This window comes from Bos mutus, chromosome 13 (assembly GCF_027580195.1).
Source record: "Bos mutus isolate GX-2022 chromosome 13, NWIPB_WYAK_1.1, whole genome shotgun sequence".
Classification (NCBI taxonomy): Eukaryota; Metazoa; Chordata; class Mammalia; order Artiodactyla; family Bovidae; genus Bos; species Bos mutus.
The window spans coordinates 37,889,871-37,909,943 of NC_091629.1; the positions used below are offsets into that span (position 1 = coordinate 37,889,871).

Below are 20,073 nucleotides of genomic sequence, written 5' to 3' on the forward strand. Positions count from 1 at the left end.
TGGCATTTTGTGGGAAGAATAACTACCTGAAAGACAGTTCTGAACATAAATAGAGTCCAGGTTAAAGAGAGACATGTATTTGTTTAGTTTTGTGAAGCATCTTGTTTTACTCCCAGCAAAAACACTTCCAGCACCTGATTTAACTCTCACTGAAGCCTGGGCAGGTTAATGCCAGCTGCCCTCTTTCATAGACGAGGAGCTAGAAGGGGCCACACCACCCCTCTCATCCGCTGGCCACCCTGCTTCAGCTTCTGTGTGGTCCCTGTGATCCTGCTTCCCTGCATTCCCTTCTGTAAATGCATTTTCTGAAGTTAGTTAAGTTTTCCAGGCGAGCCCAGTCAGGAATAGTTAATAAAAAGAGTGAGCCCAAAAAGTACTTTTGTTCCTGTGCCCAAATTGGTGGGAAATCACCTGGCAGAGGAAAGAAGGTGGACTCTGAACTCAGGTCTGGAATTCCAGTCAGCCCTGCCCCTGATTCAAAGTCACCCCTAGGAACCTGTAGGTCTCCCCGTAACATGACTATGGTAACACTGTCCTCCCAGAATTATTTGAACAATTTAAAAATAATATATTTGCAATTTCTTAACACTGTCACAAGTTTTTTGTTAGTGATGATAATCACAATCATGTTCATTGTTAAGCCCTCCCCGCCCATGGTATCTGGCCCTACAATAAGGGCTACGCCTGAGCAGACAGTGAGTTTCACCTGCAAATCTCACGCTTTCTCCCCCAGAAACATCTCCCTTATATGGTTCAAAAATGGCAACTGACCAGTGTGGATCCAGAGGGAGACAGCATTTCCTACAGCATCTCCAGCACAACCAAGGTGCTGCTGGCCACGGGAGATGTTCACTCCCAGGTCATCTGCGAGGTGGCTCATGTCACCCTGCAGGGGGCCTCCTCTCCATGGGACTGCCAACTTGTCCGAGACCATCCGAGGTAGATGCCCCTCATGTCAACTCAAGCCCTCACCTGCCCCCAAGGCCCTAACTAGCTCCTCCCGCCTGCTTTTTGCTCCATGCCTTGAATTGCCTGGAATCTACTTCCTGACATTCCTGCCCAACACCAGGCTTCTAGTTGAGCTATTCACTCACTTCTATGGACACCTGTGCCAAACACGATGCTAAATAGTTTTCTTTGCTTTATCAATGGCTTCTCCAATTACTGAGCACCTACTATAAGCCATGGAGAAGGAAATGGCAACCCACTCCAGTGTTCTTGCCTGGAGAGTCCTATAGACAGAGAAGACTCAAGGGCTGCAGTCCATGGGGTCTCAAGGAGTCGGACACGACTGAGTGACTAGGCAACACTATAAGCCGGGCCCTTATGTGCCTAGGGATTTCATTTATTTTGCTGCAGTTATTGTGTGCCTACTGTATGATAGGGACTGATCTTGCTGATTGCAAACATTATAACCCTAATAGGAGCTATCAGTTTTTGAGCACCTACTGTGTGCCCTGCACTGTGCTTAGTGATTTCATTCCTATGCAGAGAAACCCTTTGAGCACTTGCTGCCCGCCTGGCTCTGACCTGGGTGCGGTGACCTGTCCCATTTGTCAGAGCTTCTTCTCTGTGCTCTTTCAGTTTTACCCACCTTGGAGCTTACACAACACCCTATGGGGAACCAGATGAATGTCATCACCTGCCAAGTGAACAAGTTCTACCCCAGAGACTTGCAGCTGATCTGGTTGGAGAATGGAATCATATTCTGAACAGAAGTGACCTTGACCCTCATAGAACACAAGGATGGAAACTTTAACTGGATGAGCTGGCTCCTGGTGGACTCCTCTGCCCACAGGGAGGCTGTGGTGCTCACCACAGTATGATGGGCAGCCAGCGGTCACCAAAAAACATACCCTGGAGGTCTCTGCTCATCAGAAGGACCAGGGCACCCACAAACTCCCTGGTGAGGACTCCACTCCAACTGACCCAATTCTTTATTTGTTTTTATATAATGAAGGGAGTACTTCATGCTTTTTATCAAACAATCTAGAAGTCAATAGATATAAACTAGAACTTTAAAGTGAATTCCCTCCTTACCACGGGTAAGAGTATGGTATATTCTTTATAGATCCTTTGACATAAACATCCATGACATTAAGAAAGAGAGGAAGGAGGAATATCATCCTGTTCAGTGTCCTGCCTCTTTCTTTCTTCAAATAATGTTTCTGTGTTCACCATTCCACATCTGCCCACTTGCCACCTCCTTACTCTTTCTAACCTCTTCCTGGTCTCTTTTCAGCCTAGACTTTTCCATCCATATCAGGAACATCACACCAGTAAATGTCTGTACTTACTACTCTGTGAAATTCTGGAGGGGGAGCCGTGAGGACATGAAGTTAGAGTTGTACCAGGCACCCAGGTGACCATGAGTGGTCACCGCATGGGCTCCTCTGTCCTTTGATTTGTGACAGTGGACCAGAAATGATCACAATCGCTCACTGCACATCAACTAAATGCAACTGTCAGTTCATCTCCTTTTCTGCTTCAGCCACCCAGAGGGCTTGGAGTTTACATAAGGGACTCAGGGAGCAGTGGGGATGCGGGTCGGTCTTGTGTTGTTGAAGATGTGTTGCCTTTAGTCCAGGTCATTGGGCTAAAGTAATCAAGGTGAATGAGTTACTGAGGACAGGAACCCCAAGCCTGCACAAGAGATACATGCTAATTACAGACGTGTTCTCCCACAGCGTGGACTTGTTCCAATGACAGTGCCCCTCCCTTTATATAAATAAGACATCTTGTAGGCTGTCATATAACATCAAGAGAGGGCCAAGTCAGGTTTCCAGGAATCTTTCTCCAGAAGATCTTTCAAAGGCCCACATTTCTTCCAACATGCCTATGGTATTGTCCTCATCTACTGGGTCGATGCTGGGTCACTGAGCGTCCAGGTCCCTGCCTGCTGGAAGAATTAAGAGAGGAAAGGGAGAACAAACAACTTCCTTTAAATTAGTGATATAGAGAAGTTGCATAATTGTGTTCATAACTTATGTGTGTCAATGGTGTCTGCAATTGTGTGGTCTTTTCGTTAGGGACATTATTTTCTATAAAACTAATACCAGTGCACACTTAATATAATCAATACTAATTCCCAATATCACTTAAAGTGGAATATAAATTCAAATTTTTCAAAATACCTTTTATAATTATTTTTTTTTCACCAAAATTGTTTTTAATTCATCTGTAAGTTTTTGACAAAATTTTCCCATGACACCGTATGGGTCATGAGAATCTTTTTTTTTTTTTTAATTTGAAGCAAATTTCAATTGTTTAAGACTATTCAGAACATTCATTTCATATTGTGTGAGCTGTGGTAGGCTGTGCTTTTTGAGTTATTTCTTCCATTGTCTCTGAGTTTTCAAATTGCTGTCTGTACAGTTGTTCGTAAAATTCTCTTATTATCCACTGATATCTGCAGAGTCTGTATTAATGTCTTCCGTTTCCATTCCTGTTATTGGAAATGTGTCATTCCTCCTTTTTTATTTATTTATTAGAAGCATTTCATTTTAATGGTGTTTTGAAAGAACACACTCTTTGTTTCGGTTATTTTCTCTATTGTTTTTGTTTTAAGTTTCATTGATTTTTCTCTTCTGTTTTTGACTTCATTTATTTTTCTTATTTCTGTATTATTTCCTCTCTTCCTTTTGCTTTAGGTTATCTTGCTTCTCATTTTCTAATTTCTTGAAGCAGAAATTTAGATTATTGGTTTAGACTTTCTTTTTCTTTAGTGCCACATCTGGGTCTCTTTCTGTGCTAGGGAATTAGGAGAGCGGACCTGGGTGGCTGACTGCTGTGTTCTTCCTCCAGTCCTGAGGTCTCCAGCCTGTTCACCTCTGCTTCCACCTAGAGTTCTCCTATGCTTATCCTCTGTGTTATTTCTAGGGTTCAAGTTATACTTAACAGGGAGTGTAGGAGAGAAGAGTTCACGCAATCTTGTCTACAGTGGCTTGGAAATGTTTTCTAATCTTCCATCTCCTGCTTGGACTCAACCAGGGTTGGTATTTCTGGGCTGTCCCATCAAGGTTGCTAGTGTAGTAAGGCTGGAAGCGTTTTTTGAAACATTTAGGTGGGCAGGCTGAAGAGAAGCATAAAATGCCGATGTGACCCTTCCACCCAGACCCAAAGCCTACCCTGAGCATCTGAGGGATCCAGCCATTGCACTCCTGGGTCCGGGGGTCTGGGGTGAGGATGCATATCTTATTGTTTGTTCTTACGGTACTGAGATGTCTTACAATATTTCTAGCCTCTCTTCTCTCAGTACAGCATAATCTAACATTTAAAGGAGTTCTTGGTTAGTTGGTTTTCATAGAGGGAGAAAGGTTGTGAGTCCTCTCGTTCTTTGGTTCTCTTTCATCTTTCAGGAACATAAACCCTGAAATCCCTTCCACTACGTTTTTCCTTTTTCCCATTTTCCCTTCACCATTCAATAGCCAAACAGTACTTTTTCCTTCTTTTCACCTAGAAGCTGGGGCTTCCCAGGTATCTCAGTGGGTAAAGAATCTGCCTGCAATGTAGGAGTCATAGGTGTCATAGTTAGATTCCCGGGTCAGGAAGATTCCCTGGAGGAGGGCATGGCAACCCACTCCAGTATTCTCGCCTGGAAAATCTCATGGTCAGAGGAGGCTGGCAGGGGTCACATGTGTCCATGGGGGCACAAAGAGTCGGACATGACTGAAGCGACTGAGCATGCACGCATGCACACGCAGAAGTTAAGCATTTTAAATTGTGCCTGTCCATTTATTCACATCTCTCCTTGAATTAGGTTCCTATAGTCACTGTAAGTAGTTACCATGTTCAGTGATTCAATACAAGTGCATTAATACATATATATATACACACACACAAATATGCTTAATATAGTTGTAGAGGTCAGACGTCTACGATGGTGGCTGGGCTGTGTTCCCTCCAAAGGCTCTAGAGGAAAATCCATTTTCTTGCCCTTTCCAGCTCCCAGAGGTGCCTACATTCCTTGGCAAAGGGCCCCACATCACGCTGACCTCTGCTTCTGACATCGCACCTCCTTCTCTGACTCTCCTGCCTCCATCTTTTACTTGTAAGGATCTTTGTGATCACATGGGCTCTACTCAGAAAATCCAAGATAATGTGCCATCTTAAGATCTTTAACTTGATTACTACTGATCACCTCTTTTGACACATTTGGTAATCTACACACAGATATGGGGGATTGTGTGCCAACCATATTAAATCAAGAATAGGTTGAAACCCTTTCCTGTGATCTATGCACTGTTCTGCAGGACACTTTTTAAAATATTTTCAAAGTTTAGGCAGATTTAATACTCATGATGTTATTTTCAATATCTAGATTCCTAACCTTATCAGACTTGACTATTTCTCCTGAAATTTTCCTAATAGCTGACTGAGGATGGGATTGCAGCCTAGTGAGAGACTGTGCACTAGGACTTGCTGAATTTTCTCTTGTCTCACAGTGATTTTCACTTCTGGAGTTTTCTCTTCAAGTTATAGGACCCTTGCAGCCTGGGAAAAGAGAGTGTGAGATGAGGGATTCCTGTGCCCTAATGTCTGCCTCAAGCTTGAGGCCAGGAGGCAGGTCAAAGCCACAGAGTGTTGGTGGGCCCAGGCGGCCTCAGATGGAGTAAGTGGAGGCCCTGGGAATTGTACCTCTGTGACCCTTCTAATCAATCCCCTTGTCGCCTGATTTCCAGGCCCAGAACAGTCTTCGCCTCTCCTGGCAGTTTTCCTCCTAGGCCCCAAGACGCTGCTATTGGTTAGTATCTCCATCATCCTAATCTGCAAGAAGTTTTGAGTATAAATGTAAGTTGGGGTGGGATGGAGGGCAGGACAAGTTCTGTCCTAGAGCTTAGGGAGGCTACTCATAGACCACACAAGGTCAGGGCCCATGTGGAGTTAAGAGAAGGTGAAGTAGCTCCCTCAATCCCCTCAGGACACCCTGCTTCCCTCTCAGTGTTACCTGGTTCTCAGGAGGTGTGTGAGGTCCTAGAGGAGATGGGCTGGATCAGGGATTTTCAAAGGGGGTCCACAGAGTCTTAGGGGTTCTGTAGAGGAAGTGGGCAGAGGGTGCTGAATGAGGAACACCTGAGTGGGTGGTTCACTTAAAATCTGGGACTTCTTGGGGCAAAAGAAATCCATATTTTAGGGCAATGTTGAGAAGTTTGGATCAGCTGTTCTGAGGGGTGTCTTGCTCTGATCCTCTGTGTAACAGTAGAAAGGCTTAGGAAGGGGCACCAGGGGCGCAGGACCTGGGGAGGAGGGAAGGAGGCTGAGTAGGTAAAGTTCTATCTCAGGAGCTGCCCATCCTCTCAGGACAGTTATCCTAGGAGGAGAACACCTGGGTACATCGGAGGGATTCATGAAATGTTTCTTGAGTGATGAGCACGTAACTATGACATTTTCCCACAGCTCCATCCTTCCCGCCTGCCTGGTGCCACCCTCTGTCTCTGCTGTCTCCTTCCCTCCCTGAAGGGCCCAGCCTTGGAGAAGAACCCAGCTAGAAGCTCCCACAACTTTGCTCCAAATGCCCCCCTTCCATGGAGACCTGCCTGCTCACATGTTCCTGAAGCCCTCAGAGCTGTGTCTTCATACTTGGTCCTGAGTGGGGATCATGGGAAGTAGTTCTGGGGACTGACTCATGACATATCCCTGGAATGTGAGAAATAAGTCAGATCAACACAGGTCAGGTTATCTCTCACCTGTAACCCTGGACTTGGCTCACACTAATGTTCTCTGCAGAGAAGTTATTCTGTCTTCTGTTCATCGGACTCCTCACCCTTTGAGTATAAATGATGCCCTATCTTGGTTTTAAGAAAAATTATTCTCCTTCCTTATTGTCTCAATAGCCTATTTTTCAAACCCAAAGAGTAGTGTTCCCTCCTCTCTCTGTGATGGAAAGAGTAGTCTTTCTATCATTTTGCATTTTTCCCAACCCTGTTGCTCATGATAAATACACTATTTCCAGAAGCCTGGAGTCATCCTTGATTTCTCTTTCTTTTATATCACATATTCAGTTCTGTCTTTAAAGTGATTATGTCCAGTAGCGTGATGGTAAATCTTTAACAACTGACTGTTAAGAAAGAAAAAATAAGCCTGATTGGTAATACATGTCAAATTCTTGATGTAAAATGCTTTCAATGTGGTCAATTTCAAGTTCACAACCATTTAGCAACTTAAATAATTCCTGAAAATGTAAATGTTGTCTCTCTTGAGCCAGTCCAAGCTTCTCACAGCTCACCACTGAACATAATCTGCACATTCTCATCCCCATCACCACTCCCTGGTCCCAGACACCATCATCCCTTCCTGCACCACTGCTATAGTCTCTAACTGGCTTTCCTGTTTCAGGCACAGTGATTCTCGGACTGTCAGTCAAATCCTATCTCTACCCTCACCTTCTTCCTCCAACATGTCTGCTTGGCTCACTCTTTTCCTTCCTTGCAGTCTCTGCTCAAATTTACCAAGGCACCTTCCATATACCACAATGTATAAAGTATCAGTTCCAGTCTCACCATGGCATTCCATGAGCTCTTAATCTGGTTAGTTTCCTGAGCACTTATCACCATCTGACATAAAAGATAGGCAGCTCTCTCTTTGAATGGGAGAAAAGGACTATAAAAATTACTGTGTAAATGAAATCATGGAATCTGATCTCAGTAATGTTGGGATGAATAATGATTGTTTTGTGACTTTTAAAATTTGTTTTTAAAGCATTAGAAACTCTGATTGTCAGCAACTAACAATATATAGTTTGACAAAGTAGAAACATTGAGTATTACATCAATTAATTTGCCTGCTTTCTTCTTCTTGTATAATTTACAATATAAGAGCATCTTTTTTCCAACTTGGTGAATTATGCTCCTTGGTAAGTTTGGGTCAATTTCCAACATTTTGTGCTTGTACTCTCAAAGTTGTGAAATCTTTACAAAACTTCCTTTGATTTGAAATATTTGCTGCTGTCACATCCTCTGGGTCATTTTCACCCTTTTCTTACCACCAGTTTCCTTATTTATGTGGTAAGTTGGCCTTCACTAAGTTCTTCTGACTGCATATCTGGAATCTTTCTTACAGTATTAAGTTACTACTCCCATGGTCAACTATTTTTTCAGTAATCCATTTGCATTCAATTTGAATATAACTTCTGGCATCATCACTTTTTGTCTCTCCATTGCACTTTCATTTGTTACCAATTCCCTTTTACAGTTATTCACCTTGTAAATGACATATGAGTTCATCACTGGGAGAATGGAGACAACACAACTACTTATTTTTCTGTCTGTGCCAAAACAGAGTAAGAGTCACAGTGACCAATCCTGCAGACTTTTGAAGAATTAACAGGATTGGTTATTGAGCATGATGAGCACCTGTTAGTACACAGTGATTTGTGGACTGACGTGGAGTTAGCAGCAAAGTTGTACTTCATGCAACTGTTCACAGTAAATTTCCTGTGATAACTGAAATCTGAACCATGTGTTGGGGGTTGGTGTTATTCAACTAAACTAATGCACCATGCAACATGAACTCTGATATATGTGTTGTCTCTTCCTCAAACAAGACGTCAGTTTTATGAGAATAGACCGAATCCTCAGTTGCCAGAACATTGACTGCCACATACCAGGCCATTAATGTTTAATAAATGAATGAATTCATTTTTACTAAATGTTGGATTTCAAAATAAAAATGATCTAATTCAGTCACCTGACTCTTGTGTTCTAAAGTCCTTTCATTAAAGGCTAAACTCTCCTCTTTGTGTTTAGAAGTCCTATCAAAAATTCAGGATCCTTCAGAATATAAGGAAGTGAAAAGCCAAAAGAAAACAAAACCAAAATGCAAAAACTGACATTTACTAGAGTTTGTCAAAGGGGCTCAGGAAACAACTGAAAGAGGCCCCAGTGGACAAAGCTGGAACAATTTGAGCAACAAATATATTAAGTATTGGATGTAATGCTTTTGTCACTTCAAAATTCATATTTAAAATGTTAATGCCCAATGTACCTTGCTTCCGGTTGGTGCATTTGGAGCACAACTAGCTCACAAGGGAGCCTCTGTCATGAATGGGATTAGTACCTTCCAAAAAGAGACCCACAAGGCCTTCCTAGTTCTGTCTGTCATGTGAGGATACAATGAGAAATCTGCACTCCAAAAGAAGGATTTCGGATCAATCCAAAATCATGCTGCTACTATGATAGTGGAATTTGAGCCTCCAGAACTGTGAGCAATAAATTTCTGTTTTCTGTCACTCAGTCTGTGATATTTTGTTATAGCAGCCAAAATAAGTTAGGATTACAACTTCAAATATCAAATAAATATCTGTGAGTCCATATTGATGTAAATAAAGCATTGAATATATTAATGAATGGAGCAGAATTTTTAAAAATCTTCTGTACAGGAAAGTCTTAAATAATTTATGTAGATACTTCACTCTAAAAAAGGGAAACCCAGTTTACCACTCCTGAGGTATGGGCTGCATGTGGTGACTCATTTCCAAAGAAGACAGAATGGAAGGAGGAAAATGGGTAACTTTACCGTGGGGAAATTTGACAAATACAAATTATCCAAGTCATTAAATGTTCTTCAACAATCAAAATCAATATCAATAGGCATAAAGCATGTAGATCTGATGAAAATGGCACTTTTGCTCTGGGACTTTCTTCCCACAAAACCTATAACCATAGTTTAATTATGAGAAAGGCATCAGAAAAGCTGTAGTAGAGGGACATCCTACAATAAATTTGAGAAGTATTTATCAGATCTGTCAAAAATCATCAAAAACAAGGAAAGTCAGGAAACATCACGGCTGAGAGGAGCCCAAGGAGAAACATGACAAGTAAATGTGTGTGGTATACATCCTGTGTGATCCTACACAGGATCGTTGAAAAGACAAGGACTTTATGAAAAATGTAAGGAAGTCTGTTATGGCCCAAATGTTTGTGTCCCTCCAAAATTCGTTTGTTCAGATTTAATCCCTGATGTGATGGTGTTTGGAGGTGGGTCTTTGTGAAGGAGTTAAGTCTTGAGGGTGGAGCCCTTTCCTAGAATGTCATATATTTGGAATCATGCAACATGTAGATTTTTGCTTTCAGTTATTAAAAACAATGTAAGATTCCTCCACATCTGTTGAAGGATTGAGAGCTGATTGCATTTTAGTCAAGAATAATATTTGATTATCTGGATTCACCAATTTCTTTACCAACTCATCTAGGTGATTTTCAAGTTTTTGCAAGTATGAATAAAGCTGCTATGAACTTCAGGGAGAATATTTTCCAGGGCTCTTGCCTGATACCTCAAATATCCCTTGGATTGTAGGTGGCATGCTCCATCTGTCTCACAACATCTTCTTTCTGTGAATGACAGCTAAACTGTGCCTAAACTCCTGATTCACACAAGTATGAAGTAATAGACTTGCATTTTTTAAGCTACTATGTTTGTGGTAACATGTCATTAAGCAATAATGCATGCACTCAATAATGCATGCACTAAAACTGAAAAATCCATCAAGAGGAAGTCCTCCATAGTTTCATAGAACTCATCTGGCAAGCACTCTGTGTATCTTCTGTGAACTTCATGCCAATGCTGCTTATGAACCACCCAAGAACACATCCAAGAACAATTAACTACCAAGGAATAACATTTTATTGGCTAGGGCTGAGCATTGATTAACATGAAACACTTTGATAGTTAAGAATTTTCACAGTCTAAGAATCAGTTTTCACCCATTAGGAAAAATATCAATTTCATGGAGAAAAACAAGTATTAACATTTATTTTGGTGAATTGGGATAAGTTGACTTTTGCACCATAGAAGAACTTGTGGAAAATGGGAGGTGGCTTTTCCTCTAGGTAACTCTCTGAATACTGTTTGTTTGTTAAGATCGCATTGTCCTTAGCCTGGGGCCTTGTCTCTGATTCCAAAACAGAAAAAAGAGTCTGACACAGACTCTATTTGACACTTCTTGTTTATTAGAAATGTATTTGTCCTCGTTGCAAGTATGTTTATTTAAGTGCCTGTTATGCTCCAGGCCATCCTTATATCCTAATGGAGAAGAGAGCTGCCATCTTCCTTTCTGTGCATTGGTTCCCTTCTTCTAACCCAGGTGGCAACCACATTTATAATTTTTATACTTTGGTGCCAGTATATGTGACTGAAAGAATGTGGAATGAAATCTCACCTTGATCTACACCAGAACTTCAAAACATCTTGAGCAAGACAAGGAACATGAGCAATGAGGTGACATTTCTTCCAAGAACTTCAGATAATGAGTTCCAGGTGAACCAGCCTGAGAGTTTAGTGTCAGTCAAGGCTGGAGATGCTGCAACCAGGGCTGCAACATGTCTTCTCAGTCCCCAGAAGGTCTTGTCCAGTGGTTCAGTTGGGACTGGGCCAGAATGATAACTAATTTATGGTTTCAATGGAAGGCAATTCCCACAAGTATTCCAAGTGGAAAACACAATGACCAATCAATTAAATTGATTTCATCTGCATCGATGATGTGTCACGTGGGATGTGACACCAGCACTGTGTGAGGTTAATGACAGGGCATCCTGAGAAGTCTGTATATCTTGTTCAGGTAACTAAGTGTTCACAAATGGTAGAGATAATCTGATAAACTACATCCCTTTGCTTGGTAAAAGTAAATTTTTTATGCAATATGCACTAAACCATTATCACACACTGGATATTTTGCTCCTTCATTCACAAACAACCCCAAAGGCTAGAATCCTGTTGATGGCCCTTCTGGTTATTCTTTCAAGAATCCTGTGTCCAATACTGTTTCAAGCCAGGTTGAGATGCTATGCCCTTCTGTGATGGCCAACTTAAGACACTGGACATTCCAATTAAAACCCAAACATAAGACATTGGGCATTCCCAGTTAAAACCTGAATATGACATTGGACATTCCCAATTGAAAAAAAAAATAGATGTTGGAAAAAGGCAACTGAATGTGTGCACTGTAGGGTCCAAAAGGCTGGGAAACCGAGACCTGGATGGCTAACAAGTCATTCTAAAATGTGAAAGTCGCTCAGTAGTGTCCGACTCTTTGCGACCCCATGAACTATACAGTCCATGGAATTCTCTATGCCAGAATACTGGAATGGGTAGCCATTCCCTTCTCCAGGGGATCTTCCCAACCCAGGGAGCAAGCCTAGGTCTCCCACATTGCAGGCAGATTCATTACCAGCTGAGCCACCAGGAGAAGTCATTCTAAAGTTTTAGACAAATCTGGGCTCCAAAATATTTATTGCATCTCTTATGACTTATTTCTTGACCCTGAATATCAGAAACAGATACTTGTAGCTACATTTTCACTTCTGGATTTAGGATGAAATATCAACATGGGTGAAGTTTGCCCCTAGATCCCTTATATTAGCTGAGCCAAAGCAACAGAATCTGTAAGCAAGCAGAATCTCTTCCAGTCTGCAAATGCCACTCACCCATTTCCAACTGGAATATAACTGGGGCCTGTGGCAGTTACCTGGAGGGCCACCACAATTCAGTGTGGGAGCTCATTCCCTGCACAGGAAGTCAATGAATGGGTATGTCCTCCTCCTATGGCCAGAATTGGCTCTGGGGAATCATGACTAGAAGGAGTGAGTGTCACTCAGTTCCAGATTTTGTTTACAAAATTCTTCCAGGAGAGGTTAAGTCAGACTCCTGACCCTTGACCTTTCCCTGGTCTGCTCTTAGAATTGTACCCTAAGGTCTGTTGTTCTTTCATTCTATGGGCACAACCAATGTTTCCTGTTCCTTGCCACCTTCTGATTTAATACTGTGAAATATATTGAGATGAGTGTGTTTCTCTGTTCTGAACACAAAGCTAGCAGAAGGAAGAATGTGAAAAATTAGAGCAGAGATAAACAAAAGCAATGAAAATCAAAAGAAGGCAGTAAGAGAGGACGGGAGGAGGAGAAAGATACAAGAAACACAGAAAACAATTAACAAAAGGACAATAGTAAGTCCTTCCCCATTAGTAATTATTTTCAATGCAAATTGATTCAGTTCTTCAATACATCAATGCATAGACATAGATCTGGATCACCTGAACCTGCCTGCAATGTGAGAGACAGGGATCCCTGGGTCAGGAAGATCCCCGGGAGAAGGGAATGGCTACCCACTCCAGCATTCTTGCCTGGAGAATTCCAAGGACAGAGGAGCCTGGCAGGGCTACAATTCATGAGGTTGCACAGAGTCGGACACAGCTAAGTGACTACTACTTTCACTTCTTGCCCTGCTGCTGCTGCTAAGTCGCTTCAGTCGTGTCCGACTCTGTGCAACCCCATAGATGGCAGCCCAACAGGCTCCTCTGTCCCTGGGATTCTCCAGGCAAGAACACCGGAGTGGGTTGCCATTTCCTTCTCCAATGCATGAAAGTGAAAAGTGAAAGTGAAGTCCCTCAGTCGTGTCCGACTCTTCGCTACCCCATGGACTGCAGCCCACCAGGCTCCTCCGTCCATGGGATTTTCCAGACAAGAGTACTGGAGTGGGGTGCCATTGCCTTCTCCGACTTCTTGCCCTATTAGTACTTATTTTAATTGTAAATTGATTCAGTTCCCCAATACATTAATACATAGACATAGATTGACTAAATGGGGAAAAAGCAACCAGGATACAAGCACACGGTATCTGTAAGAGTCTAAATTTAGATCTATGAACATACATAGTCTGAAACTGAAAGAAAAGAATAATGTGCTCCATAAAAATAGTAACAAAAATATAGAAGGGGGTAGAACTACCCCAGTAGTAGATAAAATAGAATTGAGCTTAAAAAACTGATACAAGAGTCAAAGAGTACATTATGTACTGTCAATAGATCAATTCTACCAAGAAAATTTTATAAATGGTTGTACCTCAAATGTCAGTCCTCTACATATAAGAAGCAAACTTTGCCAGAATGGAAGGGAGAACTAGAGAGAAATAAAACACTAGAAAGAGATTTTAATACCTCATTTTCCATAATAAATGAAAAACCAGAATGAATATTAATAAGGACAGAGGACTTGAATAACACTATAGATTAATTGGCTTCCCAAGTGATGCAGTGTTAAAGAATCCACCTGCCAGTGCAAGAGACACAAGAGACACGGGTTCAATCCTTGGGTCAGGAAGATCCCCTTGAGTAGGAAATGGTAACACATTCCAGTATTTTTCCCTAGAGAATTCCATGGACAGAGGAGCCTGGTGGGCTACAGTCCATAGGATCACAAAGTGCTGGATATAACTGAGCACACACACCTAGATTAATTGGACATCACAGGCATGTTCAGGACATTCCACCAAATAACAGCCGAATATACATTCTTCTCAAGTGCACATGGAATATCCTCCAGGATAGACCATATGGTAAGCAACAAAATAAGTCTCAACAAATTTTAAAATATTGTAATTATAGAAAGCATCTTCTCTGATTACAATTGAATGAAATTACAAATCAATAGCAGAAGAAGAACATGAAAACAAAGATATTCGGAAATTAAACACACAACCAATATATGAAAGAAGAAATCATCAGGAAACTTAGATAATACTTTGAGATAAATAAAAACGAAAACAAAACTTACCCCCTTACCAAAAATTATGGATACAGAAAGCAAGGCTCTAATATTCCTACCTGTATTTAATTAACAATGTTTAGCTCTATTTGCCTTACTTTGAAACATCAAAGAAAAAAGGTTTTCTTTTGAGAGTGAGAGAACTTGTGACCAGTTCCTGGGAAAAGAAGACACAGAGGGCAGGCAGGCAGGGGTAATTTCAGTGGATGTTTCTTTCTGTTTTTTTGTTTAACTGTCCCCACCCCAAAGATCAGTACCAAACCTTCTGGGATGCAAATCCAGGTGAACCAGAGAATCTCTGGTGCCGTGTGCACTACTTCTTTTTTTCAGTGTGTCCAATAATCTTTGCTGGTATTACTAGATCCATAATTTATTTTTAAAATTTTATTGGAGTATAGTTGATCTACAATGCTGTATTAGTTTCAGGTGTACAGCAAAGTTGTTCAGTTATACATGTACACATATTCATTCCTTTCAGATTCTTTTCTCGTATAAGTTATAACAAAATATTTAGTAGAGCTCCCTTTGCTATATAGTAAGTCCTTGTTGGTTATCTGTCTTACGTATAGTAGTGTATGTTAATCCTTAGCTCCTGATTTATCCTTTTCTCTAGGTTTCCCCTTTGGTTAGCATAAGTTTGTTTTTGATACCTGTAATTAAAAGACGCTTACTCCTTGAAAGGAAAGTTATGGCCAACCTAGATAGAATATTCAAAAGCAGAGACATTACTTTGCCAACAAAGTTCCGTCTAGTAAAGGCTATGGTTTTTCCAGTGGTCATGTATGGATGTGAGAGTTGGACTGTGAAGAAAGCTGAGCACCGAAGAATTGATGCTTTTGAACTGTGGTGTTGGAGAAGACTCTTGAGAGTCCCTTGGACTGCAAGGAGATCCAACCAGTCCATCCTAAAGGAGATCAGTCCTGGGTGTTCATTGGAAGGACTGATGCTAAAGCTGAAACTCCAATACTTTGGCCACCTCATGTGAAGAGTTGATTCATTGGAAAAGACCCTGATGCTGGGAGGTATTGGGGGCAGGAGGAGAAGCGGACGACAGAGGATGAGATGGCTGGATGGCATCACCGACTCGATGGACATGAGTTTGAGTGAACTCTGGGAGATGGTGATGGACAGGGAGGCCTGGCGTGCTGTGATTCATGGGGTCGCAAAGAGTCAGACACGACTGAGCAACTGAACTGAACTGAACTGAAGTCTGAAGATAAGTTCATTTGTTCTGAAGATAAGTTCATTTGTAATGAGGCTCCACATATGAATGATATCATATGATATTTGTCTTTCTCCATCCGACTTATTTCACTTGATGTAATAACCTCTAGGTCTATCTATGTTGCTGCAAATGGCATTATTTTGTTCTTTTTTGTAGTTGATTAGTATTTCATCGCATGTATGTACCACATCTTATCCATTTCTCTGCGGATAGACATTTAGGTTACTTCCATGTCCTGGCTATCATAAATAGTGCTTCAGTAAACTTTGGGGTGCTTGTGTCTTTTTGAATTATGGTTCTCTCCAGATGTATCCCCAGGAGTGGGGTTGCTGGATCATATGATACTTTTATTTTTAGTCATTTCAGGAACCTCCATACTCTTCTCCTTAGTGACTGTACCCATGTGAGCCACTTCTATCCCACCCACCTGCACCTCATTGGGTTGGAGAACAGGAAAAAACAAGACCTTTAGAGTTCCCCCAAATCACTAGAAACCCAAATGGGACCTATTCTCTGGAGCACATCTGCAAGGCAGAGTCCATGCTGTACGGGAGTAAGTTGCCTGCTGGGTGGTCCAGAACGAGCAGCTCCCAGTCCAGGCCAACATCACCCTGCAGGCTCAGATGCCTAGACTGGGAGAAGGTGGGTACAGTCTCTCGCCAACCCCTCTAGGTAGCATGGCTGAAAATATCAGGTGTGAAGACACCTGCCATCGGCCTGGGGTGCAGACAACAGTAGGTGAGGGACTCAGGGCAGCAGGCGATGAGGTTAAGGAAGGGAGGACACTCTGGGCTGGTGATCAAAGTCTCAGGCACTCATCCTCAAATTTCACTTCTCCATCCTCCACATCCTCCTCAAGAAGAAGGAGTTGGGCTTCTGTCCCCAGTTCCATGCACTCTTCTGGTTGAAAATTCTCTGTGTTTCTCTGTCTCTCTTGAATGCAGTAAACAATAGACACTAAGGCCAGCTGTGGCCCCAGATTCCTCCCAGGAAGGCTTTAATCAATACTGGTTCCACTGGAAGTTATTGGAAGTCAATTTTAAAGAGAGGCCAGGATTCTTGACTGGCTTAGCTGGGAAACAGAGAGACGCAGGTGTGAAATTCTCATTCTCAGGTGTGCGTGTCTCTCTTTTTCTCTCCTCTGTCACTTCAACTCCTCCTGCTCATTCTTTATCTTTCCTCCCAACCGAATCCTCTTTCTCCTCATTATTTCGCCCTGTGCAGTCTCAGGTGACCTTCTCCACAAGGAAGAGCTGCCTGCTAGCAGCTCAGACCAGAGGAAGGATGACTTTGTAAGTCAGCTTGGGAGAGGGCTTCCTTGGTGGCTCAGCAGTAATCTGCCTGTAATGCAGGAGGTGTGGGTCAGGAAGTTCCCCTGGAGGAGGGTACGGCAACCCACTCTAGTACTTTTGCCTGGAGAAGCCCATGGACTGAGGAGCCTGGGAGACTACAGTCCATAGGGTTGCAAAGAGTTGGACACGACTGAAGAGACTGAGCATGCACGCATGTGGCTTGGGAGAATGAATGACTGGGAATGAGGGCAGGGATTGTGGGGAGTGGGAAGAGATGGAGAAAAGTTAGGTTCAGGATTAGGATTAACTAGTTCCAGGCCAAGCAAAGATAAAGGAGAGTAGGGAAGGAAAACTCCTTATAGGCAATGAAAACTTCTCTGCCTGCAGCATGTATGACAGCCCAAGCAACCACTAGCAAAACATGTGTAAGGGATGCTAGGCGCAGATCCACACATCTTCACGATAGGGACACTGACCTTGCATTCCATCTCTCCCCGAATGCACTGGCCTTTCCTGCCTGCTCTAGAAATATGCAGGGGGAATGACTCCACTACCTCTCAACTCTCAATGACATATTTTTTAATCCAGCAGAAATAAGAAAAATGTATGAACATATAATACATTTATAAAGTGAAATACAGAGATCTGGCTGAAAAAAACTCCAAACTGTTAACTTTGGGTTAGAAGCAAGGTACATTATTTCTTTCTTGACTCACCTTCAGTATTCCCTCTGACTTATTTCTCTCCTTTGCCTGCATACGTGGATCTGTCCCAGTCCTGCAAGGTTAATCCCCTAAGAACATCCCTTTGATTCTATCACCACCTGTGGAGCTGCTTGATGTGCCCTCTGGTCTGCAGTGGGGAAGGGAAACTTCCTTTTCTGGCATCAGGTCCCCTTCCGTTTGGTGTTCATGTGCCTTTGCAGCAACACCTCTGCAGCCTGACCCCTAAACCCCTTCTTCAGCTCCCGCCCCTTATACACCCCTACCTCTGTGCCTCTGGTCATGTTTTCTGACACCTGTAGAGCACTTACTGTGTACCAGCCACCCTCACATATGTTGTCTGACATATGACAGCTGGGTCAGGCAGCAGAGGGATCAGATCTCAGGGGTCTCAAACAGCAGAGTGGGGATTCGAAGGGAAAGCTATCTATTCACAATTTCAGAGTATTTTCTGTATTTTTCTTCCATCCTCTATGTGAATTCAAACCTTAATGTTATCTAAGTCTTATTTCAAATCTCCATTTCAATTTTCTATATTTGATATTGATTTCTTCCTGAATTGTCATGTCTACACACATTCAGTTCTCACTTTGGCACTGAGACTTCAGGCCTCCTGCAAATTCCTGACTGCCATTTATGCCTCTCTTACATCTGATGCTCTCACAGTCAAGAAACTGACACTGGGTCCTATATTTGTAGGTGGCCAGAATTTGGAGCAGAATGGATCTGTGTCACCTCTCAGGGCTGCCCCAGGCCATCTGTGACCTCAGAGAAGGCACAGTCGTTCCAAGCTCAGTTTCCTCATCTGTGCAATAATGATACTATGTCCATTTCATGGGAATCAGCTATTCCCATAAATAGCTGACACCTGTAGAGCACTTACTGTGTACCAGCCACCCTCACATATGTTGTCTGACATGTGACAGCTGGGACAGGCAGCAGAGGGATCAGATCTCAGGGGTCTCAAACAGCAGAGTGGGGGGTCTCAAACAGCTATTCCCATTCAAGGAATCCTTCCCTTGAATCCTGCTTGGCATCCAGACAATAGCGTACAGTGGGTACTCTGTGATGACTGTATATAGTCTTCATGCTGCCCAGCCCAGAGCTGGACTGAAAGCCGGAAAATATTGAAGTTCATTGATTATAATGGGGACAACTGTGGAGAAACAGAGGCAGCTGTGGTGTAACAGAAAGAGCCCTTGACTTGGAGTCAGAATTCCGGGGTTGGAATGCAAGTTCTGTTTGCTGTGAGGCCCTTGGGTGAGTCATTTACCCTCTCCTATGTTAACTTTATTAGTCTCTCTGCTGCTGCTGCTGCTAAGTCGCTTCAGTCGTGTCCGACTCTGTGTGACCCCATGGACTGCAGCCTACCAGGCTTCTCCGTCCATGGGATTCTCCAGGCAAGAACACTGGAGTGGGTTGCCATTTCCTTCTCCGATGCATGAAAGTGGAAAGTGGAAAGTGAAAGTGAAGTCGCTCAGTCGTGTCTGACTCTTAGCGACCCCATGGACTGCAGCCTACCAGGCTCCTCCATCCATGGGATTTTCCAAGCAAGAGTACTGGAGTGGGGTGCCATTGCCTTCTCCCATTAGTCTCTCAGTCATGTCCAACTCTTTGTACCCCCAAGGGTTGTAGCCCACCAGGTTCGTCTGTCCATGGAATTCTCCAGGCAAGAATATCATAGTGGGTAGCCATGCCCTTCTCCAGGTAATCTTCCTGACCCAGGATCAAACCAAGGTCTCAGATTTTTTACCATCTGATCCACCAGGGAAGCCCATTAACTTTAGAATATGATTAATAAAGATTTCTCAGGTAGTTGTAGTGGGTCTACCCTGACAATAGTTACAACTTATAATGTGAATACTATGTGCCATATATTATGATATATGTGAGTTACTTTACTGAATTTCTTAAATAACCAAGAATTAAGAATCATCCCCATTTTACAGATGAGGAAACCAAGTCTTAGAGTTGACCTGTCCAGGCTCATGCACAAAAGGGGCTGGGAGTGCAAACTTGGGCTGAGTGTGACCACAAAGCTTGTGTCCCTACCTTGGTCCTGTGCTATCTCCCTTCATATGATCTGTCTTGGGAACACTCAGACATCCTTCCCTGTCCAGGGACTGGGGGCAGAGCTGAACCTGGTCACTGAGCACAGACTCTGGAAACTTATTTTCTGGTTAAGAATCCCAGCTCTACTGACCTACTGAGGAGCCTGGAGAAGGTACCGAGGCTCTGGCCTCAGTGTCCTCATCTGTGAAATGGGGATAAAATCAGCTCCCTATTCCAGGGTACAGTCA

General features: G+C 42.8%; 1 protein-coding gene across 3 annotated transcripts in view; it reads left to right on the plus strand.

The window, feature by feature from the left end:
• LOC102286508 (tyrosine-protein phosphatase non-receptor type substrate 1-like) overlaps positions 1–8,680 on the plus strand; it is a 42,024-nt gene extending 33,344 nt beyond the window's left edge. The window contains exons 5-6 of one of the 3 annotated variants that reach the window (XM_070381340.1): positions 5,682–5,743; positions 6,397–8,680. In XM_070381340.1, coding sequence (XP_070237441.1) covers positions 5,682–5,743; positions 6,397–6,609 — 275 coding nt within the window. In that variant the 3' untranslated portion in view covers positions 6,610–8,680. The other 2 variants (XM_070381342.1, XM_070381341.1) reach the window with 2 other exon arrangements.
• Positions 8,681–20,073: the final 11,393 nt, after the last annotated feature.